Source organism: Trichosporon asahii, assembly GCF_000293215.1.
Source record: "Trichosporon asahii var. asahii CBS 2479 unplaced genomic scaffold scaffold00071, whole genome shotgun sequence".
Taxonomy (NCBI): domain Eukaryota; kingdom Fungi; phylum Basidiomycota; class Tremellomycetes; order Trichosporonales; family Trichosporonaceae; genus Trichosporon; species Trichosporon asahii.
Window position 1 is genome coordinate 1,388,611 of NW_014040854.1, and position 24,490 is coordinate 1,413,100.

The 24,490-nt window shown below is 57.7% G+C and overlaps 9 protein-coding genes across 9 annotated transcripts; 7 read left to right on the forward strand and 2 right to left on the reverse strand.

The window, feature by feature from the left end:
- Positions 1–339: 339 nt before the first annotated feature.
- On the forward strand, positions 340–4,816 carry A1Q1_05414 (uncharacterized protein; the record flags this gene model as incomplete). Its single annotated transcript, XM_014322146.1, has 6 exons — positions 340–1,379; positions 1,450–1,980; positions 2,028–2,592; positions 2,641–3,656; positions 3,722–4,617; positions 4,695–4,816. The coding sequence occupies 6 exons, from the start codon at positions 340–342 to the stop codon at positions 4,814–4,816; spliced, it is 4,170 nt and encodes a 1,389-aa protein (XP_014177621.1).
- A 716-nt stretch (positions 4,817–5,532) lies between these two features.
- A1Q1_05415 (uncharacterized protein) lies at positions 5,533–6,780 on the forward strand (the record flags this gene model as incomplete). Its single annotated transcript, XM_014322147.1, has 2 exons — positions 5,533–5,867; positions 5,913–6,780. 2 exons carry the CDS (start codon positions 5,533–5,535, stop codon positions 6,778–6,780), a joined length of 1,203 nt encoding a protein of 400 aa, XP_014177622.1.
- A 233-nt stretch (positions 6,781–7,013) lies between these two features.
- On the reverse strand, positions 7,014–8,548 carry A1Q1_05416 (mRNA guanylyltransferase; the record flags this gene model as incomplete). Its single annotated transcript, XM_014322148.1, has 6 exons — positions 7,014–7,217; positions 7,282–7,453; positions 7,503–7,888; positions 7,962–8,162; positions 8,214–8,301; positions 8,436–8,548. The coding sequence occupies 6 exons, from the start codon at positions 8,546–8,548 to the stop codon at positions 7,014–7,016; spliced, it is 1,164 nt and encodes a 387-aa protein (XP_014177623.1).
- Positions 8,549–8,826: 278 nt separating this feature from the next.
- Positions 8,827–16,707, forward strand: A1Q1_05417 (GTPase; the record flags this gene model as incomplete). Its single annotated transcript, XM_014322149.1, has 21 exons — positions 8,827–8,888; positions 8,963–9,086; positions 9,127–12,260; positions 12,301–12,467; positions 12,536–12,672; positions 13,310–13,410; positions 13,515–13,684; positions 13,749–13,799; positions 13,861–14,124; positions 14,167–14,287; positions 14,329–14,438; positions 14,479–14,618; positions 14,684–14,758; positions 14,824–14,963; positions 15,027–15,144; positions 15,291–15,405; positions 15,580–15,722; positions 15,766–15,861; positions 15,913–16,046; positions 16,089–16,230; positions 16,552–16,707. 21 exons carry the CDS (start codon positions 8,827–8,829, stop codon positions 16,705–16,707), a joined length of 5,700 nt encoding a protein of 1,899 aa, XP_014177624.1.
- Positions 16,708–17,300: 593 nt separating this feature from the next.
- A1Q1_05418 (Nectarin 1 precursor) lies at positions 17,301–17,573 on the forward strand (the record flags this gene model as incomplete). The annotated part of the gene is made up of 1 exon (XM_014322150.1): positions 17,301–17,573. One exon carries the CDS (start codon positions 17,301–17,303, stop codon positions 17,571–17,573), a length of 273 nt encoding a protein of 90 aa, XP_014177625.1.
- A 315-nt stretch (positions 17,574–17,888) lies between these two features.
- Positions 17,889–19,109, forward strand: A1Q1_05419 (beta-N-acetylhexosaminidase; the record flags this gene model as incomplete). Its single annotated transcript, XM_014322151.1, has 1 exon — positions 17,889–19,109. The coding sequence occupies one exon, from the start codon at positions 17,889–17,891 to the stop codon at positions 19,107–19,109; it is 1,221 nt and encodes a 406-aa protein (XP_014177626.1).
- Positions 19,110–19,922: 813 nt separating this feature from the next.
- A1Q1_05420 (uncharacterized protein) lies at positions 19,923–20,951 on the forward strand (the record flags this gene model as incomplete). The annotated part of the gene is made up of 1 exon (XM_014322152.1): positions 19,923–20,951. One exon carries the CDS (start codon positions 19,923–19,925, stop codon positions 20,949–20,951), a length of 1,029 nt encoding a protein of 342 aa, XP_014177627.1.
- A 231-nt stretch (positions 20,952–21,182) lies between these two features.
- On the forward strand, positions 21,183–21,560 carry A1Q1_05421 (uncharacterized protein; the record flags this gene model as incomplete). The annotated part of the gene is made up of 1 exon (XM_014322153.1): positions 21,183–21,560. The coding sequence occupies one exon, from the start codon at positions 21,183–21,185 to the stop codon at positions 21,558–21,560; it is 378 nt and encodes a 125-aa protein (XP_014177628.1).
- Positions 21,561–22,366: 806 nt separating this feature from the next.
- Positions 22,367–23,373, reverse strand: A1Q1_05422 (uncharacterized protein; the record flags this gene model as incomplete). The annotated part of the gene is made up of 3 exons (XM_014322154.1): positions 22,367–22,640; positions 23,099–23,223; positions 23,284–23,373. The coding sequence occupies 3 exons, from the start codon at positions 23,371–23,373 to the stop codon at positions 22,367–22,369; spliced, it is 489 nt and encodes a 162-aa protein (XP_014177629.1).
- Positions 23,374–24,490: the final 1,117 nt, after the last annotated feature.

A 24,490-nucleotide genomic window follows, 5' to 3' on the forward strand; every position in this document is an offset into this window, starting at 1 on the left:
GGCTCGAAGCGAGTTGATGGACTGCCTGAATATACACCAGATGCAATGGTCGTCCGAAGGGCAGCTACGGCTGACAAACCTGGCTCACGATCAACTAGATCGGCTGAAATTCCCTCACTTCTCTACTCCTAGCATCTTAAGGATCCCCGTCATCCGTCATCCTTTCAAGTCTTAGTCCGCTTTGTTGGATGACGGATGGCTCGGCCAATTCTCAGCGATAAGGATCTGGCGACAAACACAAATTGACCGACCCCTCGAATTTAGGTTGTGACTCCATTCAGCCCACGGGGAGTGGGTGATTGCTGACCTCTCGAACGTGTCATATGTGGTCATAGTGCCATGTGGGACCTCGAGTATGGTTGCGAACGATGCAAACTTAAGCGCACTCTTACGCGAACAAGGCGTGAGGAACAAGACAGGGTCCTGCGGCAGCCCGGAACAAGAAGCCGAAGCTCCAGGATCCTGATCAGTGCCCACCGATATGCGATCGGTAACGACACGGAAGGGAGATATTTAGGGCGGTGCCTTGGTGTTCCAAACGTTAACCTACTCAAACCCAAGCTCCCAACAGCAAGGGACGCCATCGGCTTAAAGGGAAGTGCACACGCCTACCTGGCGCATGTGTTGCGAACCGTTTATCGGGCTGCAGTCTCTACGTATGGCCAACTACTGACGGCACCCGGTGAAGGCAATTGCATCGACATCTTCACTTGCCTGTCACACATCACTGCTTCCGTCCCCAACGTCAAAAGAATCATCAGCCTCGTCATCCTCATCTTGGACGTGTCTTTCAGTAGTGCAATCAAGATGTCTTCTCCGGTTTCGGAGCCTTCCGATATCGCAAGCAAGACTTCCTCTGCTTCGAAATCTTCTGAGACCATGAGCGAGATCCCAGCAGCTCCGGTAGCATCCAGCAGTACAACTTCGACATTACCGGGTCAGGAGCCACCTAATCGAAACACATCTGGTCTACCTTACAACGCCTTCGCTAGAGTCACCCTAGACTCTTTGTCGCCCATGCTTGACCTCGATTTTCATTACCGGGACAGCACAAGCGACTATAGGTACAGGTATAACGAAAGCACCGGGTCTCGGCAATGTCGCGTTCAGGATTGTGGTAACGGCGGCCGCATAGGCTTGGGTTTCCACTTCGTGGGCACTGGGTATAGACTGAACGGTGGGGCAACCACCCCGAAGTTTGCGACCACCCCTGGCTTTGGAACGAACGATTTGACCCTGTTGAAGCGCGTTCGCTTCAACTCTGTACGGGGTGGGGATGGTTTGGGATGGATGTCCGGCCTCGATGTTGCTCCTTACAGAGTATCGGCTACCTTCCACGATCGCGATGTTGTATTCGAAAACGCCACTATAGACATACCGTTGGTTGTCAAGGGAAGGCATCAGCTGGTATGAGTCCTGGACAATCGCGAAGCAATGACTAATGACAAGGCCGAAATTGCAAGACTGGGCGACTCGAGCGCAAGTGCTTTCGGTCGCGGAGAACAACACTTTAAGCCCTCAGATCACCTTACAGCAAAGCTCCGTTCGTTATGAGCTGATAGCAATGGAGAAAGCCGATCTCCCTCCACCCGAAAAGAAAATTAGCTTCCCCTACATCGAGAACGACATGGGGGGCAAGACGAAATGGCGTCTTTACAAGGAGCCAGAGCACGCTGTTCTTTATAACATGACTGAGCTCGTGTATAAGATACCGCAAAACACCTCGTTGGTCGAAGTTCTTGGCCCGAGCGGCGATTACTCGTACTGGCTCGGCGGGAGCGAATGCTATGCCGCGGTCGACCCACGACCGGTGTGGGGGCAGTATAATGTCTTGCCAACCTCTATCTCGAAAAAGGTTGCGAATGTTTCAGACCAGACATTGTTTCTTCTGCCGCTCGCACCAGATGTTGACTACACTCTGCATGTCGGCGGCAGGAGTCATGACACATCTTGCCCGATCAGTGCGATCAGGTCTTACCCGTATGAGTAGTGAGTCCTGCCGCTGTTGGAGGAGAGCTGACCACTAGCCCGTCTCAGAATTCGAGCGGTGGAGGCGATAGCCCCCAAGAAAGTGCAGGGTTGCCCACCCCTTCTAAGCCTGCCGGCAAGTCGACTACTGGCCTAATCGTTGGGGTGGTTTTCGGCGTCGTGGGGGGACTAATCATACTTGTTCTCTTCTTTTGGTGCAACCGCCGCAGACGGAAGAGGATGGTCCAGCAGAGTGTGAGAAGCCGATCGCCGGTCCGACGCTTTGTGCAGGAAGAAGACGCCGGAGAGATTCTTGAATATCTTCCTCCGCAGTATAGGGAAAACTGGCAGCAGAATGGTGGGAGCACGCCATCTGGAGCGACCTCGATTGGGGAGTCGTACGACCCATCACGCAGCTCTGCAGCATCTCAAAGGCCGCTTGCCGCTCACAGGAGCGGTGTGGAACGCGAAGGAGACATCTCCCCTCTGAAGCGAGCGTACATGCGGACCTTCGGCCGGTTGCACCATCCGCCCGATGACGCTCAGCGGCCCGTGTCTCTGCAGGAGGAGTATAAGCGGATCGTTGAGCATCCTAAGAACCTCTCAAACCTGTCGAAGCACACTGTGCGCGACCCTTCCTCCAAGGAACAGTGATACGTTGTGGATTACAAGAACGAGCCTGACAAAACAGCCTCGATGGCGCCTTTCCCAACGAGTCACTTTGCTTCCGCCGATACCCAGATTGCCGATATCCAACCTCCACTTCCTGGTCTCTCCTTCTGTTCATCTCCGACTCTCATGCCCACTCTCGACTGGGCATACTACCCCCATATCCGAGACCTCATCCTCGACGCCGCTCCAGACGATGTGATTCCATCCCTCCGCTTGACCCAACGGTCTGTGCGCGAATACCTCGATCGTCGCCTTGCGAATCACATTCTTTACGTCGTCAAGAAGGGCCGGCTTTACACTCGCGTAGGTCACATCCAGCTTGCGTTTCAGACCGAAAACACTGCTTCAAGGATTGAGGCGATCGACGTCTATCCCCCCGACCTCTTCGAGCCGCATGATGCTGTTGGTCTTCATCTCCCGAACTTACGGTACGCACGCCTCCCTTGCATCGGCGATCTGTACAACGTTTTGCCAAAGATCACCTCTGCCCCGCAATGCGTAATTCAAGCGGTCCTACCGAAAGATGCCGTCGAGGATGTTACCCTCAACTTCTGGGTGTCTAAAAAGACACAGAAGATGGTCTTTGTCCTCCCTCGTCGGCTCTCTGCCCTACGCTGTCGAAACATCCACTACAGCCCGGCGCTGAGTGACGTGCACATGTCCGAACTTGTGATCGTGTTATTGCCGGGACTCGACAATGTCTGGGATGAGGACGAGGAAGGAGTACCCATCGCCAACCGCTTTAAGCCAGACTATCTGCAAAGCATTGTGTTGGAGTGTCTCCGCGTGCCGGGAGGCACTCTGACATTGGTTGGACTTGAAGGTCTGAACAGGAAGATTGCCAGCGAGACCACAGTAGGAGACCTGCTTCGACGGCACTTTCGCGAAGACTTTCACTTCAAGCGTGCTGTCTGGCCGGAGAACCACCGAGGCCGACGACTCCATTTGCTCTCGCTCGAAGAATGGAAGGCCCAGGTACCGGCGCAGGAGTGGGAGCTGGTTTCAACGCTTCCCGAGTGCATTCTGGACCCTTGTGCCCGATGACTAGTCGCGATGGATTTGCTTCCGCTCGAAATCGCAGACGCCTGAAATTCACCGACTTCCGATCCCCCTTTCACCATCGCACCCTCTCCCACTTGCTCGACAAGCCCATGGTTCTCATCGACTGGGCCTTCTATCCGCATATACGAGATCTCATCCTCGACTTCGCTCCCGATGAAGCCATTCCCGCCCTCCGATTGACTCAGCGAGCTGTCCGTGATGCCGTGGACCGCCGGATCGCAGAGCATGCAGTGTATGTGATCGACCCGCCGCGAATGTACACAAAGAGGGGCCACATCAACTTGCCTTTCCAATCGCGGGACCTGAAGTGGAGAACACGGATGCTGGATGTTCATGCCGGGAAATCGACAAGTTACAACCGCAATGAAGGTCTCCCTGCCCACTTCCCAAATGTTCACTGCGTCCGCCTCCACGGACAGACGAGCGGGGTAGTCGTGGAGCGACTCCTCGGAGGACTTTCGCCGTCAATGGTGCTCGAGTCGAAGTTCAATCGTAAACGGTTTCTTGGGGAACAGCTCTGCGCTCCCTCCAGCTGTAAGCTACCGCTCCCTGTCGTCATACAACCCCTCATCCCTCGGGCGACTGAAGACTACCACATCGCGCTAGGCACCTTTCTCACTGGCTGCACGACCAAGTTAGTAGCTGTCTTTCCACAGGATCTATCAAAGCTTCATTGCGACGAGATTGATTTCGGTATTCATGCGGAGACGAAGGAAACTGAACTTGTCGTTCTCTTCCTGCCGTCGTTTAGCCCAGAACCGCCAATCGACGAGCGCCTTCTCGAATGCAAGTACTCATACGACAAATTCTCATGGGACATCCATGGCGCTTTCATGACGAACGCTGGCAAGCTCACTATTGTCGGACTGAGGACCTGGCAGGAGAACACGGGCGATCATGATCCCGATAAATTATGTCATGGGAGGCTGCATTCCAGGAGATCATCGACGAGGAGAGGCAGTGTACTCCGTCATGGAGCACGATCCCGGAAGTGCGCACGATCAGCATCGAGGAGTGGAGGAAAGAGATATCAGAAGAGGAGTGGGCCGCCGTCGAATCACCTCCTGGATGCTGCTGGGAGAAGTGTGCCAACTATGAGGCCGAACTCATCTAGTAGCTCGGACAACATTTGGATGCATGTAAGACTGCAACGTCCACAAGTTTCTTGTGAGCTTGAAGCTGACGTTGGTGAGACATACGCTGCACACCGGTTCCAGCGCCCGATTGTGTCGATCGTCGCGCTCTGCAAAGTGAAACAGCACACGTCAACTTTGCTCAACCTCCCTCTCACTCACAACAACGCTTCGTATCTCTCTAACCATGCTCTGACGTACTCTCCATCATACAACTCGGACAGATCGCAATCCATGACTCCCCACTACGTACGTCCACACACAGCTCTCCCGGCAAGTCAGAAGCATGTCGACGGCGGAGCCAGGGTGAAGGGGTCATGACGGAGACACTGCTGATCACACGATGCGCGGTCCGCGGGCCCCACTCACTCTTGTATAGGTCGCTGCGGACCTCCAGGTCTATTGTTCCAACTCGACATCTGCCTTGTCAACATCGTCCTTGTTCTCTTCTTCCTCTCGATCGTCACTGCGGCTGCTTTCTTCAAGGGTCAGCTCTCCTCATCTTCTCAGCGCTTGCACCCAAGCTAGTTTACAGAAGCAGAACAGCTTCAAGCGCTGACTGGAACAGGCGAGATACGGAGCACGGTGCCTCGGATCGAGCGGTGTTGCGGCGTCGTGAAGCTGATGCAGCCACTTGTCTGAACATATGACAGTAAGCTTCACGCACCTTCGAGTAGACCAACAAACAAACGGCACGATGCTGCCGTGTGCCTCCTGCCGCGACCTTCCCTGCTCCCACCGTCTCTACCCCGTCCCGGGTATCAACCCAGCTCTGCAAGTTCAGATCTACCGTCTTCAATCTTGCGACTCGTGCACGGCTATCGGCTCTCTCTGTTCGAATGCTGAGCAGCTAGTGTACTTCGACTGTAGCGACACGGACTGCGGGATCCGTTCGAATGCAGATGGAGGCATTCGCGGAGGAAGGATGGGAGGAAGAGGTGCGTTGAGGTACCTCCTCAATCCCAGTTTGAACGATGAGAGACAGAGACTGGAGTGGGAATTTACGCCGACGAGAGTGACACTGGGCGAGTGGTGAGTCTGGGCTTCGTGCATCCCCCAGGGAAGAGCTGACGACAGTGGGTCCGAGAAGGAACTTCCCAGCCTGCCGTCCCCTAGGTCGAGCAGCATCGGCGGGAGCAGTGCTTACAGGCGGTCGTTATGCGTTTCCCCCACGGCACTCGACACGATATTCGAGGATGACGAAATCGATGACCCGTGCAAGAGTGAACTGCCCACTGAGCTCGAGACGCCAGTGGAAGACCCAACATCGGGTCACCACACTGAACAACCGCCGCCGCTCGAACCATCCGAGGAAAACAGCAACACGAAACCCAGTACACCAGTCGACACTAAGATCCCCGGCTCACCACCCCCTAGTCCTCCGCACACTCCGAAGTCGCCTACTCCTCTCTCACCAGACCCTCGCCCACCAACACCGACCTCACCCCTCATCCCCGATTCACCGCGCAGCCCTTTTGCCCGCCCCAGCATTGTTCCCTCCGTGCACCCACCCGGATCGCCATGTTCCTTCATCTCTGACACCAGCGATACCTCCACCTCGTCCGACGTCGCCGTGACAGGGCACGAGTCCCACGCGGGACATTCGGCTTCCTCATCCTCCCCGCCTTCCTCACCGCCATCACCCTCTCCATCTCCACCACATGGAGGACCGGCGAGACAGGGGAAGCTCAGCCGCAGGATGTCCGGTTACTCCGCCGAGATGCTCGTGCCTCAGCCCTTTCACCCGCATAAGAGCGTGGCTGAAGTGGAGGCGCAAATTGAAGGGGCTACTCGACTCGGAGCGTTGATCAAGGCAGTCGAGGAGTGGAAGCAGGCTGCGGTGAGAGTCAAGGCAGGGTTAGAGACAGGAGACGGAAACGAGGTCGAGAGGTTCAGGATGGAGGCTCTGTGGCAAGAGATCGAACGATGTCGCGAGCGTGTCTAACCCAGCCTTCTTCCATCGCCATCCAATCTTTCAGCTCTACTTGTCGCCTTTTCTACCTCCTCGCATTATAACACTCCCCGTCCTACCAGACACCCATCGCACTTTATGCCGACACTACCCCGTCACCTATCAGTACGCCTTTGTCGCATCCTCGCCCTCATCAACGCCCGAAGACGCCAACAAGCTGGTGTGAATGAGTCACGGATACAGTCTAGATGCATACAACAAGAATACTATCGCTTCAATCCGCTCATCGCCGGTCGCGGGGCTCCTCCACCATGTCCGCCATGCCCTCCGTGCGCAGATGGCGGCGGAGGCTTCTGGTACCCGTTCGGTGGGCGGGGCGGGGCAGCCGCAGCGGCCGCAGCGGCCGCAGCGCGGTTCCGCTGCTCACGCTGCTTCCATGCCGCCTTTACTTTGTCCTGCTGGGCTAGAACCTGAATGTCAGTTAAGACTCCAAGAGGAAACTGGAAGTAGTTGTTGGCAGGTAAAACCACTCACGTCGGCAATCTCCACTCCATCCTCAATACTGTGCAGAACGCTGCGCACTGTCTTGGCGTGGTTGCCGTGCGGCTTGTCGTCGCGGAAGCGGAACATGCGCCAGCCGCCACGCTTCATGTCCCACGTCACCTCGACTACACGGCCGTCGTACTCTTCTCCCGTCTCTTTCATCCTGCCGTTGTCAGCTCTGCAAAATCCCCATGGTTGCGTGTTGCACTCACTGCTCCCACTCGTCGTCATCGACGTCCATCTCATCGAAAAACTCGTACTTGGCATCGGCCCCATCTCCGCCCATCCACTGGTTCAGGAGGAAATGCGGTTTGGCACAGTAGTCCGGCTCGCTTGGGTCGGATGCGCTGGGCGGGAAGCGGAGCTCAATTCTGAAGTCGATCGAGTTCTCGCTCGGCGGCTTCCACTTGAGGATTTTCTCATCCGTGCCGGGGACATACGCGCTCTCGGCGCACGTGAAGATAAGGCCATCGTGGCCGTGCTGCAGTTGCGGGACATGCACGTTCAGCACCTGCGAGACATGGTACGCGAGTTCCTGCTTCTTGGCGAGGATCTCAAACGGCGCATTCTCCTTCCACTCGGGGAAACGCTGCGCCGCCTTCTTCATAGGAGCCACGACCCATTCCCTGAGGCGCTGGTTGTCAGTTGTAAGCCTGCATCAGGAAACTTACAGCGAAGCGCTTGACGAGCGGCTTCTTCATGATGTTCTCGCCGTTGAGGACGAGGCAGTCAAACGCATAGTACCGCATCACTTGCGCCCCTGTGCGCGGATCAATGTCGATCACGAGCTCACCGTCCAGGATCGTGTCAGTCAGGGGGTCGTCGAGCGACTCCCAGTGCGTGAAGTGGAGATTGTCGACGGAGAAGTATTGCTGCTTGCGGTCGATCTGGCGTCAGTTGTCTAGGGAACCAGAGAAACTCACGAGCCAGACCTCTTGACTTCCCGTCATCCCGTTCATGACGACGAAGAGTAGGACGCGGACACCGTCAGACTTCTCGCACACCCAGAAGCTGCTGTCAGCTCAGCGCTACATAAGGAGGCCCACTCCATCTTCTCGAGCATGGCAATGGACTGCGTCGTGAAGGATACAGGCTGGGCGCCGGGGAATCTTCAGTCAGCTAGTTATAACAGTATCCTAGCTTACTTTGGCTGGTTCAGGTGGCAAAGTTGAGCGACATGTTCGTTCAAGTGGTGGGTGACCTCGGGGTCCGTGAGGAGCGTTCCCGGGATGTCGGGGATAATGGATTGGGCGGGCATTCCTCCAAGTGCGATCTGCAGATGGGGACAAGAAAGTTGAGAGATGAACAACCCGCGTAAGACGCTATTGTGGACCTGCGGCGCACAGCGCCGGTGGCGGAGGTCGGCCAGGGTGGATGGAGCCAATGATAAGCGACGTCATTTAAGCCACGTCAGGATTTTGCAAAAGTCATTCTGGTCATTACGGACCGAGCAGGCGACCCGTCCGCCAGGAGGGCTTTCGTCTGAGCGACTGCTCTCATCTCTTGCCACTCGGCTTACTTAGCAAAACATTCAAAATGCCCCCCAAGAACAAGGGCAAGAAGGGAAAGAAGGGAGGTGACGACGACGACGCTTTCTGGTGCGTGAGAGATCTGTTTGCATGCCGCTGCACACCTGAATACCCTGGATCACATCGCTGACTATTGTCTACAGGGCCGCCAAGGAGAAGGAGCTCGAGGCCAAAATGGCTACTCCCGACGAGGACAACGAGGCGGGTGGTGGCGGTGCCTTTGACGCCCTCGACGAGGACGACGAGTTCGGTGGAGGTGGCCTCATGGTGAGCTAAAGGGCTAGCTGTCGCACGCTGACGTATGTAGGCTGCCATCGCCGCGGCCAAGAACAAAAAGAAGGACAAGAAGAAGAAGAAGCAGTCCGCTTTTGCCGATCTCGACATGGACGACGAGGAGGGATTCGACTCGAAGGAGCCCGAGCGCGCCAACCTCGACGATGAGTGGCCTGAGGACGATGTTAAGCCTAAGAAGGGCAAGAAGGGAAAGAAGTCCAAGAAGGCTGTCGAGTCTGAGGACGAGGCCGAGCCCGTGGAGGAGCCGGAGGCTCCCAAGGAGGCTGAGCGTGCGAACCTCGACGACGAGTGGCCCGAGGAGGACCTGAAGCCCAAGAAGGGCAAGAAGGGAAAGAAGGGCAAGAAGCAGGCCGTCGAGGAGGACGACGACGATTTCCTCGAGAAGGCCGCTGCCGAGGCTGCCGCTGCCCGCGCCGCCGCCGAGGCTGCCAAGCCCAAGGACGAGCCCTCCCCGGCCGCCGATGAGCCCGAGGAGGAGGAGACTGGCGGCACCAGGATCCTCTCCAAGAAGGAGAAGGAGAAGTTGAAGAAGGAGAAGGAGAAGGCTAAGAAGAAGGCGCAGGCGGCCAAGAAGAAGGCCGCCGCTGCCGACGAGAAGAAGGCCGCCGCTGCCGACGAGGCTGACTCTGGAGCCGCTACTCCTGAGCCTTCCACTCCCGCGCCCGAGGCCGCCGAGGAGGAGGCCGCCGACGAGCCGGCTTCGTCAGCCGCGGACAAGAAGAAGAAGAAGAAGAAGGGTGCCGCCAAGGCCGAGCCCGAGCCGGCCAAGCGCAAGAAGGTGTCAGCGCACATTCTCGCGATGCAAAAGGCGATGGAGGAGAAGAAGCGTCTCGAGGAGGAGGCCCGTCGCGCCGAGGAGGAGCGCCAGCGTCAGATCGAGGAGGAGGAGCGCGCCGCCGCCGAGGAGGAGGCCCGTATCCAGGCCGCCGAGGACGCGAAGAAGGAGAAGGAGCGGCTAAAGAAGGAGAAGGCCAAGGCCGAGGGTCGTCTTCTGACGCCCGCCCAGAAGCGTGAGCGTGCTGCCGCCGAGGCGCGTAAGCAGGCTCTGCTCGCGTCCGGCGTCAAGATTGCCGCGCTCGAGGGTGGTGCCCCCGCCGCCAAGCGCCCCTTCAACAAGAAGAAGGGCGGAAAGGGCCCGCAGGCTAAGACCCCCAGCCAGCCTTCTACCCCCGCTCCTTCTACTCCTGCTCCCTCCTCGCCCAAGGTCGAGGCGACGAAGCCGGAGGAGAAGAAGGACGATGACGAGGACGACTGGGACAAGTCGGACGACGAGGTTGCGGACGTTGCCGCCGGCGTCAAGGACCTGAAGGTCGACGACAAGAAGGAGGAGTCGGAGGACGACTGGGACAAGTCGAGCGAGGACGAGGCCCCGCCGCCGCCCAAGCCCGCCGCGAAGGAGGCGGCCAAGCCGGCTGCTAAGCCCGCCGCGAAGGCTGCCCCGGCCAAGCCCGCCGGCAAGGCCGCTCCTGCCAAGGCCGCTGCCAACGGCAAGAAGCCCGCTCAGGAGGAGTCCGAGTCCGAGTCTGAGGAGGACTCTGAGGAGGACTCGGATGAGGACAGCGACGAGGACTCTGACGACGACTCGGACGAGGACTCGGACGACTCTTCCGAGGACGAGGTCGAGCAGGCCAAGGAGCGTGCGCGTGTCGCCATTGCCGCCCGTCGCAAGGCGGCCGAGGCCGCACAAGACAAGACTGACCTCCGTTCTCCTATCTGTTGTATTCTCGGACACGTCGATACCGGAAAGACCAAGCTGCTTGACAAGATCCGTCAGACTTCCGTCCAGGAGGGCGAGGCTGGTGGTATCACGCAGCAGATCGGTGCCACCTTCTTCCCGAAGGAGGCGCTCGTCGAGAAGACGCAGGTCGTCAACAAGAACAACGAGGTGCAGGTCAACATTCCCGGTCTGCTCATCATTGACACGCCCGGACACGAGTCGTTCACCAACCTGCGTTCGCGTGGTTCCTCGCTGTGTAACATTGCCATTCTCGTCATTGACATTACGCACGGTCTCGAGCCCCAAACCATCGAGTCGCTCAACCTGCTCAAGATGCGCAAGACCCCCTTCATCGTCGCGCTCAACAAGATTGACAAGCTCGACTCGACCGAGTGGAAGACGCACCCCGACGCCGGCTTCCGCGAGACCCTCGCTGCGCAGTCCAAGCGTATGCAGCGCATGTTCGCCGACCGCGTTCAGTACATCAAGGGTATTCTCATGGAGCAGGGCCTCAACTCGGAGCTCTACGACGAGAACCCCCAGCCTGGACGTATCGTCTCCATCGTCCCCACCTCCGCCGTTACCGGTGAGGGTGTCCCTGACCTGCTTGCGCTCCTCGTCAAGCTCACCCAGGACCGTATGACTGGTTCGCTCATGTACCTCTCCGAGGCTGAGGCGACCATTCTCGAGGTCAAGGTCATTGAGGGTCTCGGTACCACCATCGATATTGTCCTCGTTAACGGTGTCCTGCGCGAGGGCGACAAGATTGTGCTCTGTGGCATGAACGGACCGATCGTCACCAACGTCCGTGCGCTCCTGACGCCGCAGCCGATGCGCGAACTGCGTATCAAGTCGGCCTACGTGCACCACAAGGAGGTCAAGGCGGCGCTCGGTGTCAAGATCGCGGCCCCGGGTCTCGAGAAGGCCATCGCCGGTGCGCGCATGTTCGTCGCCAAGAACGACGACGAGGTCGAGTACTACAAGGACCTCGCCATGGACGACCTCACCTCGCTCGACAAGTTTGTCCAGAAGTCGGGCCGCGGTGTCTTCGTCCAGGCCTCGACGCTTGGTTCGCTCGAGGCCCTGCTCGTGTTCCTCAAGGACATGAACATTCCCGTCTTCGAGTTCGGCCTCGGACCCGTCTACAAGTCGGCCGTGATCCGCGCCGGTCTCATGCTCGACCGTGCGCCCGAGTACGCCGTCATGCTCTGCTTCGATGTTCCCGTGACCTTTGAGGCTGAGGAGCAGGCCAAGCGTGAGGGTGTCAAGATCTTCTCCGCCATGATTATTTACCACCTCTTCGACGCCTTCAAGAAGCACATGGAGGAGGTCAAGGAGGCCCGTCAGAAGGAGGCCGCGCCCAACGCAGTCTGGCCTTGCAAGCTTAAAATCTTGAAGCCATTCGCTACGCGAGACCCCCTGATCCTTGGGTAAAATTACGTAAGCAGAATTATCGCTGACTTTTCCTAGATGTGACCTTGTCGATGGAGCGACTGTGCGCGTTGGAACGCCTGTTGGAGTCGTGCGCGTCGACAAGGAGAAGGGCACACGTGACATTATTCCGCTCGGAAAAATCACGGGCCTGGAGATCAACCACAAGACTTTCCAGGTGGTCAAGCGGAACCAAATTGGAGCTGGTAAGTCTCAAATATGCCGAATTTAACGAATTCACCGACCTCCACCACCAGATCGCTAACATCTACAGGTGTCGCCGTCAAGATTGAACGTGCTTCGCATCAAGCAGCTCGCACGTTTGGCCGGCACTTCTCCGAGCATGACCTCGTCGTTTCTCTCATCTCGCGTCAGAGCTTGGACACGCTGAAATCGAATTTCAGAAATGAAGTAAGTTCAAACGTGGACGAAAAGTGGAAGAGGAGGGATGTGATGTAGAGAGGCGCAGTTGGCGTTTTGGTGGAGGACCGAAATATTGGTCCCGTTTGCCGATCACACCTAGTTGACGGCTCAACCCCACCTCCACCACGCCGAGAAAAAGCTCACCAAACATCTCCTCCCTCCTTACTCTCGTCTTCCATCCTAGCTTCTTGGGCCGAGCTGACTCTTCGCAGGTAGAGATGTCGGATTGGGCACTGCTGAAGCAGATGAAGGCTGAGCAGGGTGTCCAGTAGTCTGGCCCCCTCGCTCTCGCTGGGGCCCAAGCTCCCGGCATTCTAGCATAATTGACCGAGATTTAGACACCGCGATGCATCATATTCGTTTTTGTGCTTGTCGACCGTCACTGAGACAAGACATATACGCCATGGCAGCGGCGAAACCGATAACTCCGGAGGGCGCAAAGCACAGGTTGAGTCACCTCGTCGCAGCCCTCTAACCTTCTCTCACATTCCCATCATCTTTTGCATCCCTCCTCTCAACACCGACAGCTGATCGCCACACGAAGGTGAGTTTCGATGGATGAAAAGAGCATTGAAGGAGCTGGAAGAGGCTGGTGCTTTGTCGCGATGAGCTTGGCTCAAAGCAGACATCTGTGAAGAGTGCAGTGACCGTATTTTCTTCCCTTCTCCGTCGATCCGTCGAACCAGCTATCCCATACGGCACTGTTACGAACAGTACCAGAATGTGGTGAGTTTGAGTCTGGCACCATGACTGCTCAACATTGCTTCCGTCGAGCTCTTTGCCACCCGCAACTTCACCTACCTGGTATCGGAGCAGACCTGACCTTGCAGCGTTGTAGACAAGGCCTGGGCGGCCGTCAGCGAAGCGTTCGCACCCACCCAGCCGCTCTCCGGGTACGCCAACCCCGCGTACAGCATGACTGCTCCCAAGACTACGCAGCTCGAGCGCGTCGAGATCATCGAGCTCAGCATCAAGGAGTTCTTCACTCCGAGCGGATTGAGTCAGACCCGCATTCAGTCAGTGGCCCGTTAGATGCCTCTCACCTCCCAGACTCGTTCTACAAGCATGGAAGGGTAATGACAATCCGTTCATGATGGCCCTCTACACCTTCCTCGGTTAGTGACTTGTGACAGTGCCTCGATGTACTGTGACAGCTGCGCAGTTGACCTAAAACAGGAGTCAAGGTATTCAAGAACGCCGCGAATCTCGCAGAGATCCGCACTCTGTTCCACCGAGATCTACCAAACACCAGGTACAAGCCCTTGAGTGAGGATGAGAAGGAGGTGGTGGTCGCGGCGGAGAAGATGCTGAGTGAGCAGCAGACGAGATCGGGTTTGCTCATAAGCAGAGGCAAGCCGCATGTCGTGCAGCCGCCGAGGTCTACGCAACTCTGCCGAGATGATCGAGGTGTCCGTGAACTGTCTCGACGAGTTCCTGAACGTGAGTCTCGGGACAGTTCTGCGTTAACCTCAGATTGTTCAGCGGGACAGGAAGCGCCTGCAGTCGGAGGCGGGCAAGGCAACCGGCCAGCAGGGCACAAGCGGGACCCCGAAGAAGGTGAGGGGTCGTACGCTATTTGTGGACTTCCTTGGGTTCTCGTGCTGTGAGTGAAAGCCATCACCGTTTTAAACAGGCGCTGACGAGAGTGTGGGCTGGTGGTACGTACTCCGTACTCGAAAACGAGATCAAGGTGTCAAACAAAGGTGTGACGTCTTATAAGACGCGCTCCGCTGCGAGGAAGGTCATCCGTGACTGTAAGTTGCCTGTATATGCGGCAGCAGCTGAGCACCCCAGACCAGGAGGACATTGTGAAGGGCAAGCTCGTGCTCAACGACGACGGCTTCGTCGAGTACAACGAGGCACCGAAGTACAACGCGATGCTTCGAGGTGGTCAAACGGCGGACGTTGAGGAATGGATTGTTCAGGCCTGCGAGGTGAGAATACAAGTGATGCAGGCCTTTAGCTGACAACCAGGGCTATGAACTGGAGACCATCGAAGACCAGTACAATCTGGTGCTCGGCCGCGCAGAGTTCGGCGACGTCCAAGTCCGCCGAACCTTCCGCTCTTCTTTGTGTATGTTCCGCCCCTGAAGAATACGAGGCTGGGCAGCTGACCGTTCGACCAGTTGCCGGGCGCAGGAACTCGGGTTCAAGGGCACGAGGAGTCAAGTCTTGGGCGTGGCTACAAGGTACTGCGAAGCCGAGATGGCCAAGTGCCATCAGGCAGAGCAGAAGTCAGGCTGGCGCTGGACCGAGGCCAAGCACAGCACGGTAGCCAAGTGAGTGTTTTGTCCTGAGGGGTCGCATCTTCTAATCAGAAAGGCAGATATCCGCAACAATAGGGGGACGATCTGGAACAACCTCGCCAGCGCGCTTCCGACCCATCGGCCTGCTGCTATCATGCTGCACCTCCGTCACGACCACGTTAAGGAGATTATCCGCAAAATCATGCGCCAGCAGGTGAGTGCCGCAGACAGAGGACTGCAGAGCTGACTGCCCAGGGAGCGACGAAGACTGAGATGTGGATCCACCTGCCCTGAAGGCTCGAAAACCTGCGCAGGTCATTGGAGGTAAGGCAGCGGAAGTGTCGAGGCTGACAGTTCTAGCTTCTGGGATGGAGCTGGGGGCGTCTGGAGTTTGAAGCCGCTCGCGCGCGTGAAGAGAAGGGTGACAACATCACCGGCCTCACTCTCATCGTCCATTTTATCGGTGTGTCAAGCCGTATGTTACCCAGGAAACTTGGAGCCGCTCACTAACGCAAGTTCTGCGTACTGGTGCCTACTCAGTCATGCCGGAGATGCCCATGGGACAGGGGCGCTACACGACGTGTGTGGCAGCGCGTGATCGTTGGGAACGCGGTGAGTGTGCACTCTGTTTGATCTCACTAACGGCCAGTGCTTGACGACGTCTACATGTGCATCATCAACGAGGAAGAGGACGGAAGCATCCGTCACGACACAAAAAGGCGCATCGGCCAGGTTCTGAGGGACGGCGAGCGCGTGCTCGAGTTGCAAGACTGGATTGCGGATGCAACCGAGGTGAGACGACGTCAAAGCGTGGCTAACAATCTAGCCGTACGAGCCCGTGGACCTCGAAGAGCAACTGCAGGTCGTCCTCGGTAAGGGTCGCTTTGCAGGTGCCGGAATTGCGAGCGCCTTCTCGTCTGCTTTGTGTAAGGTGTGCCCCCCTGCGCGAGACTGACATGCAGTCACAACTGCAAGCAGCGAGGAGTGGAAAGTGTCCCGCCAACTGCTCTTCAGCTTCGCGAGGAAACTCGCCTACAGGACTCGCGCGCGCGCCGAACGACACGACGCGCTGCTGCCGAAGTACTGGACTTCGGCGGAGAAGGACACGGTTGCAGAGTATGTACTACTGACGACGACAAGCTCCACTGACGCTCCCAGGAGCCTTGCCAACCTCGAAAGCTTTGACTGGAAGGCCGTCTCGGCGGCAGTGAAAACTCGTACGCCCGGCGCGATCGAGAAGCACGTTCTCAAGGCGAAAGCGAAGGTGCGCAAGGACATGGCGACACGTATGCGCCGTGCTGTGAGTTTCCAATCACGTACATCACTGATGACTAGGGTGCCCCCGAGGACATTATCAGGAAGGTGTACACTCCCTAGGTTCCAGGACCAGCACACCGCGACTCATGTTTACGACTGCATCACCCTCTCAAGTCAAAGTTGTTTTCATTACCCAGCACGTCCACCGCATGCCCTCCAAATCCACCACATGCACACCTTCCAACCCAGGCTTCACCCGAGAGCGAGAAGATTCAGAACGACAGGGACGACAACACACATGTTGCAAGGTCTCCTTCCACATACCACGGGTCTTAAACGCGACAGAACCCAGTCGCGTGTGTAGTCCTCTTATTATCAGTATGCAGAGATTGACCCACGAGCTTCAGTCCCAACCCCAGGTCCAGGCGCCTCCAGGGACAGGAGTGACCCTTATCTTACCCAATTGACCGAAGGAAGACGCCGACCAGCCAGCCAGCCATGGGATCCCCAGGGCTCTTAGAGCTCCAGATCGAGTACTTTGGCTGCGTTCTAGCTCATGAGCGGTGACTCTTCACTACTCGACGACGTGCCCTGCCGGAGACGATCAGTCAGCGTTCACGCCGTTCGACCTGATTGAGTCGACTTTTGTCCCTCACACCCAATCACAGCTGCCGCTCCACCCTACTGAAATCCACACCCAGATCCACGGCGCAGCCAGGAGCGAGCCGTCCCCAATATAACGACCTGCCCCAATGCTCGACGCGTCGGTGATGACTTCCGTTGGCATCTGGTATTGAAATCCCGGCGGGCAACGTCTCGCACTCACGCTCTACTCATCTGGCACTCATGCAAACCTCCGGAGCGGCGACGGCAACGGAAGTCGCACGACCAGCTCCCGTGACGTCACCGAGGCATATATAACAACCGCGGTCTGACTCTCGCTAACAAACCACGCCCGCTAACAAACCACGCCCACTGACCACACACAATGCCGTGAGCCGCTCCTCCATCTCCCTTGCGCCCAGTGCTAACTTCAGCGGCCCGATCACACAACTTCCCAATGGCGGCAGCCTGCAGGCTCTGTACGCGCACCCGCTCCCGAACGCACCGGGGATGAAGCTCGTCGCCGTCAAGGTCATGTACGAGCCTGGAGGCTGGACCGAGCGACACCGACACGGAAACGCGTTTGTCACCGCCGTGCTGCTCGAGGGAGCCGTCGAGTCCGGACTCAACGACCAGCCTCCCCAGACTTACAAGGCTGGCGAGAGCTGGACTGAGAATCCCGGAGACATCCACTCCATCTCCCGGAACGCGAGCAAGACCGAGCCTGCCAGCTTCATCGCGAGCTTTGTCTGCCCCGTCGACCAGGAGGAGTATGTCATGTGAGTAAACACGAGCAAACGGGCGTGTGCGGGGTCGTGCGCGCTGGATTGGAGCTATTGACCGCGCGTCCCACACACACAACCACGGCTTTCGGATCGCCCACTGACACCAGTTTCGACTGTCCCGCCTGTGAGGTCGCGCGCGACGCCAAATAGTACTTGTAGATCGCCATGAACCAGTTCCCAGCCTACCCCATTGTGTAACTGTTTGTCCAAGATTTAGTCCCGTCAGCACGGCGTCTTCGGAGATCCCCGACGAGAACACCGTTGAGACGTCCGACGGCGCCTTCCCCGATCTCACCATCACACCATCCACGTCATGACTGCCTGCCTGCTCAAGCCCGACGGCGGCGCCTACGCCTGGCGCGGCGTGCACCTCGACCCGTCGCGACACTTCCTCCCCCTCGACGACGTGAAGCGCATGATCGAGGCGCTGGCGCTGCTGCGGATGAACGTGCTGCACTTCCATCTATCCGACGACCAGGGTTGGCGCTTCGAGAGCAAGAAGTGGCCGCGACTGACCTCAGTCGCGTCGCAGCGCAAGCAGACCGTCGTGGGTCGCCCAGGCAACTATGGGCGTGGTGACTTGCATCCGAAAAACTATCTCAACAAGTACGACGGGAAGCAGCACGGCGGATTTTACACGCAGGATGAACTGCGCGACCTGAACACCTTCGCAAAGTCTAAGGGCGTCACGATCGTACCCGAAATCGACATGCCGGGACACATGAAGGCGGCAAGAGCAGCGTACCCCGAGCTCGGGTACAATGGTACGCTTCTCAACGTAGGCGACAGCTGGGGCGTGTACCCCGAGGTGCTGCGCGTGGACGACCCCGGGCTGCAGTTCGCCAAGGACATTCTCACGGAGATCTGCGACGTTTTCGACTCTCCCTACATCCACATCGGCGGCGACGAGTGTCCCAAGGTCGAGTGGGCCGAGGCGCCGACAGCCCGCAAGCAGGTCAAGAAGCTCGGCCTCGATCCTGACAATCTCAACAGCTATCACGAGCTGCAAGCCGCGTTCACACGCGAGCTGGCCAAGTTCCTGGCCAGCAAGGGCCGCAAGCTTGTCGGTTGGGACGAGATTCTGGACGGAGGCAAGCTCGACGGCGTCGCGGTCATGGCGTGGCGGGACTGGAACGACGCGGCGAGGCGCGCAACCGACGCGGGCGTGCCCGTAATCCAAACGCCGAACCTGCTCTACTTTGACTATGCGCAAGGCGATGAGAAGTCTGAGCCGCTCTCGATTGGGCGCGGCGCGTCGCTCAAGGACGTGTACGCGTTCAATCCCCTCAAGGGCGTCGACAAGGACAAGGCTGGCCTCGTGCTCGGCGCCCAGGCCCAGCTCTGGTCCGAGTACATCCCCGACGCGAAGCAGCTGTGGTACATGGCCTTCCCGCGCCTGATTGCGCTCGCAGATGTCACGTACTATGGCGAGAAACGCGTCAGCTACGACGAGTTCCTGAAAAAGCTGCCTGAGCGCGTCAAGGAGCTCGAGAAGCTCGGTATAGTGGGCCATCCCCTCCCGGCCGAAGCATAGGATTGCATGCACCGGTGTACAGTATCGAGAGTGTGCTGTAAAGTGCCGTTCTGCATTCACCAACTCATGACAGGATACATGATTGACCAGTCCACGAGACGACGTTCGCAGCAGCGACACATTTCCTTCCCGGTGGCAACGACTGCGCGCTAATGGACCCTAGCTCAAGCTGCAAAAATCATGCCTCCTGTAAACACCCACTCACCACAACATGCTCGTTGATTGTCAACACCTCGACCGACCCCTGAAGCGACGATGCCGAGACAGCAGGTGGGATCAGAGGGAGAAGCCGAAGCGGACGACAATCTCTGCCGCCGCGTTCGCGCACATCGTCGACCTGATGTCATGATCTACTGAGGAGAGTGAGAATCGCGCAACGGATGCCATGTCTGCGTCTTCGTCGGTCAATTCGCGGGCGACAAGCACGAGCCCTTGCTCCCGCCCGTTCTGCGCGCAGTCGCAGTGCATCCGGACCATTGTTCCTGTCAGCCACCTGACAGAACTAGATAAGCCGCCACCAAGATGACTGGATTGAGCTCCTGAGGGGTCCATGCTGGCAAAGTTTTGTGACACTGTGCAGGACGAATGGGGACGAAGCGATGCATGAACATGATCGTGCGTGAACGATCATAGAGGCCAGGAGCGGGAAGCACGTGGTGTGGTTCCGACAGGCACAACCATTTGAGTCGATGCTTATACATTCAGAGCACTGGGCACAAATCACTTCGAGTCAACACCATTTTCTGGCCATCTCAATGCTACATAACAGGGGCTCGTAATCTGGTTTCTCACCATCAAATCGTCTCTCTCACCATGAACTCTACCCCATCCATCTGCGAAACGGAGCTCCCCCACATCATCGACCTTATCTTCCGCTACGCGTCGATTGGCACGCTTCTTGCACTCCGCTCCGCATGCCGGGAATGGCGCAAACGGGCTGACCGACAACTGTCGCACCACCTGATTCTCTCCGAAGGCGGCCCCGACAATCCCGACGGTCTCATCACTGTGCGCAGCGGCTTGACCTCTGGCGGCAGCATCACGATGACGCCAGCCTCCTTCCGCCGCTGCTTCACGCAACAATGGCCCTGGATTGAATCCACCCTCATTCTGGACTTTGCCGGTCCGACGCACACGAAACAGACAAAGGGACTCTTGTACGCCTGGACTGATCGCTTGCGTATTGTGCGCTTCTTGTCCAATTGCGAAGACGTTGAGCGCTTTCCACCCCGCTTCGATCGGGCGGTCTACTTCTCCCCCAAACTTTACGATATCAGGCCCCGCAATGCGGACACGGTTGTTCTTCATCTGACAGAGGCGGCTAAGTACGAGGGAAGGATCGGAATTGGACTTCTGACTGTCAACGAGGTCCTTGTAGTCATTCATCCGTGGGAGACGGATCCGCTCCCTGACCAGCATGCGCCTCGGAGTGACGCCGATCTCCAAACTCTGGTCAAGCTCAGCTTTCAAGAGAAGATGGGTGATCTGTACGCGCTGGCCGAACTCGCCGACGGGACAGCGGACGAAGAATACTTTGGCGGCGGGTACTTTGAGCAGTTCGGAGTGCGCCTTGAGATCATCGGAATGGAAAGCATGACGCCGGAGATGATGGGCTTGAAGCCCGAGTGGACGAAGGGAAAGTCTGTCGCGGAGCTGGCAAAAGAATTCCTCTGGCGCGAGTTTCCGAGGATGCAGTGGCTCTTGTTCTGGTCTGTCGATGACTATCGGAGTCGCGTCGGACAGGAGGAATTTAAGGCTCACATGATGGAGGAGATGGGGTGGCGGCTGCCCCCCGAGAAGCTCTGGTCGGGTTTCCGCACGATACATTCCAAGACATGGTGAACATGGGAAGTGACGCGCAATACTGTAGCGATGGCGATAGAGCGTACGAAAGCCGACCCATGTGTTCGGTGTGTGCACTGACGTACACGCGTCCATGGCCCTCGTCTTCTCATGCACACCACATTCCACGTCACTGTCACCACAACACAACTCTCACAAGCATCAACCACCAACATATCCAAGAATCCGGTAACCTCAACCGCATATCTAGGGCCGCAGTCCACGCCCTCGATGACCGTGCCCCGCCTCTCTACCCTCACGGCGCTCGACACCCTGACGCAGCGCCAGAACCAACACACCCAACCCGCGATGTCGCAGAGTAACGGCACCTCTGCCAACACTCCCGCTGAACCTGGACCACGTTACACTTGGATCGGCTTCCGGTTCTCGCGCGCACTGACGCTGCGCGAGCGCCGCCTCCTCCACATCGTCATCGAGGACAGACACATGCTCCCCGTCCCGGACCCAGCGGTGAAGAATGCGCACGCAGAGCTTTGGTTCTACCTTGGTGACACAGGCGGATTTGACGCGGACCAGGTCTGTCGCGGTGCCATGGCTTGGGCCGCGATCAATGTACCGGATGTGGATTGCCAGTACAACATTTTGTAGCCGGCACGGTATATAGAGGTGGAGGTGGAGGTGTCAGGGAAGGGACGAGGGATAGGCAAGCACAGGCGCGTAGATTGCAGGCTCCGACGCGTGGCTATGCATGCGACTAGGACACCATGCGCTTTATGAGAGTATACAACGCGGTCTCCTCGCTCGCAGTCGGCACACGCCCACACAGGAACGATCACATCACCGGAATGATTCGCTGACAGTATCGCACTCACGCCAACCACTGATGACCCATCGGTGACTTCTTCGCCAAGATAAAGAACCCACAGCACGCTCCAGAAGTATCCGAAGACACCACCGCACCCATTTTCCACCCTCCGCCTCGTCAGAAGGCATCCTCCGCAGCATGGACGCGCGCTGGAGCATCCATGATCCGCAGCTGCATTCGTGGAGTGGCAGTCGAGCCGAAAATTCGCCGATATCGCGGAATTACCCGGCCGTGGGTGACCCATGAATGGGGCGCCACCGGTCCGTCCGGCAGCCTGCTGCCTGCGTGGGCCGTGCGGCGAACCCAGAAGAGTTTGTCTGCGATTGCGACAAAGCAGTCGATCCGCGATGTTACCGCGTGTTCCACGGCGCGGCAACGCGTACAGAGTGTCGCGCGATGAGACGCGGTGACACAAGCGTGTCAGCACCAATCCCGACGAATGGGAGCGGGGGCAAATGCCGCCATCCCATTCCCGTTCAATCTTCGGTGCCTTGCGATCGATTCACGCGTTCCAACTTTGGCTTCTTGCCCAAAAATGCGCTGATATAAGACACAGGCAGCGGCCTCGTGCTCACCCCCATCATCACAGTTACACCACATGCCCTTCGTGCTCCGCTTCACGTCCGACCGGCACCCATTCACGGCCCTCAACGTCCAGCGCGCGACCGACCGCATCGAGGCGGCCACACACCGCGTGCACACCATCCGGTGGAGTCCGCGCATATTCGAGTGCGAGTTCGACGACCGCAAGGAGCTCAACAAGGTCTGGCACGGGCTTTACGACGGCCTCGGACACGATCTCGGGTCCTGGGTCTTCAAGACGTATAAGACGAAGGGATAGCGAAGTGTCAGCGATGATTGCCCTTTGCGACAGTGTCGCGCGATGGAGCGGGAGTAGCATCACCTGCCCCAGCACCGACCCCAGCCAGCACCTTATGGCGCATAGGCTCAAAAAACCCACTGCGATAAGCAAACGCACACCCTGACCCATCGGACCGGATGCTTCTGAGAAGCTCGTCGTTCATTTGTCGGCCCGTGCGCCGTACCCGTCCAACCCTGTAGCCGTTCCCTGTTGTATCCCGGGCTCACCCTCGACTCGACTTTCGACAAGTCGTCACGTATATGCATAGATCGTAGGTTGTACACATAGTCGTACACACATTCATCACCTCGAAACCGCAGCAGTTTGTAGTTGTTCGCGCTCCGGACCTTGATTGTAGTGGCCATCGTTGGTTCCTTCCATACCTCCTCATTGTGAGTCTCCGTGAGCCTCCGTGAGCCTCCGTGAGCTTCACGAGCCCGGAAGAATCTCACTCCTCACTTCTCCACAATGGTCGTCGTCCAAGACCCGAGAAAGTCTTTGTCGAGCTTGGGCCGAATGTCGGCATAGAGGCTCTCGACCTGGCGTTTGCTGGCAGAACGGAACGTGCACTCAATGTCCTTCCCCTGGCGGCACACGGTGACAGTCGTCAGACCCCAGCTGGCACGGCGCAGACGCCGGCGCACCTTGTTTTCCTCCTCGACAGTGAAGCCCATCGGCGAGGTCAGGATGAGCTTGACGGGCTCAGCCTCGGGGTCGCGCATGCAGGAGAGCATTATGTTGTTGTTTGTGGCGTTGGTGAAGATCAGGGACATGATAAGGTTGCTTTTATGCCTGCGAGGAGCGGGGGGAAATAGAGAGGGGACTATGACATGGGTCGATCTCTGAAGGAGTAGCGAAAGACACACGCCGCTCACAACGTGGCGGTGGCGATCGCGGCGCCGCCAGTGTGATCTCTGTCTTGGGCTGGAGTTCTGACTCTTCTGAAGTTCGCCAACACGCGGCACCAAGGTCTGGACTCAGTCTTTGTGGGACGATGGATAGTGCACTACGCTCCTGGTTCCCTTCGAGGCGATCCGAAGTAGATCACCTTCGGTCGCATGCTGAAATGTTTCGGAGGAATCTCGTTGATCACGACGCGGATGATACGAGCCGGGGACTGAGGCCGGGGTCGGCTTTCATCGGCGGTGGTGTCGATGGCTCATGTGAGTCATTTGCCTGCGGTTCAGTATAAGCAACGAGACATGGTGTGAGTGAAGGGGACTCAAATAGAGAAGATCCTTGTCTTTGACCGGCATGCTCATGAGTATCACTGAGGTACCATCCCGTCAGTCAAGTAGCATATGGCGGTCGTTCGGCCACTGACTGAGGAGCAACTGCGTGGAGAATCAGGTCAGTGAGCTAAACATGTCAGTGAGCTTTGCGAACATTTCTGAGGTTTCAGGTGCCACCGCTTCCGAAACGTGGTTCACGCCCCCCCATGACCCTCCAGTGCAGCGACGCGTCCGTGCTCGTGCAAGCGACAGTCCTGCACATGCCTCGAGGACTTCCTCGATGTCGGCCCTGTAGTCGGAGGTTAGAAGGCTGGGAAGTCAGAAGCCATTCGATGCTTCGATCCCGATGACGGATCTTTCTTCGGCGCACCATTGTGGTCCAGAAGGCAATCAAACTTCGCGAGATTGAATGCAAGTGCATGATGCTGTGGCTAGTGGGTATGTCGCCGCACGCTGATACGTGGGCTGATGACTAATCGTAACAAATTGTACTCTACTCTTGTTTCTATGCGGCTGTGATGAGCCTTTACTCAGATGCTCCCCTCTTCGTCCCCTCTGCCCTCCCTGATCCACCGTCCTCGTCAAACTCTCCAACCTCGCCTCCCCCCCCCCCCCCCCC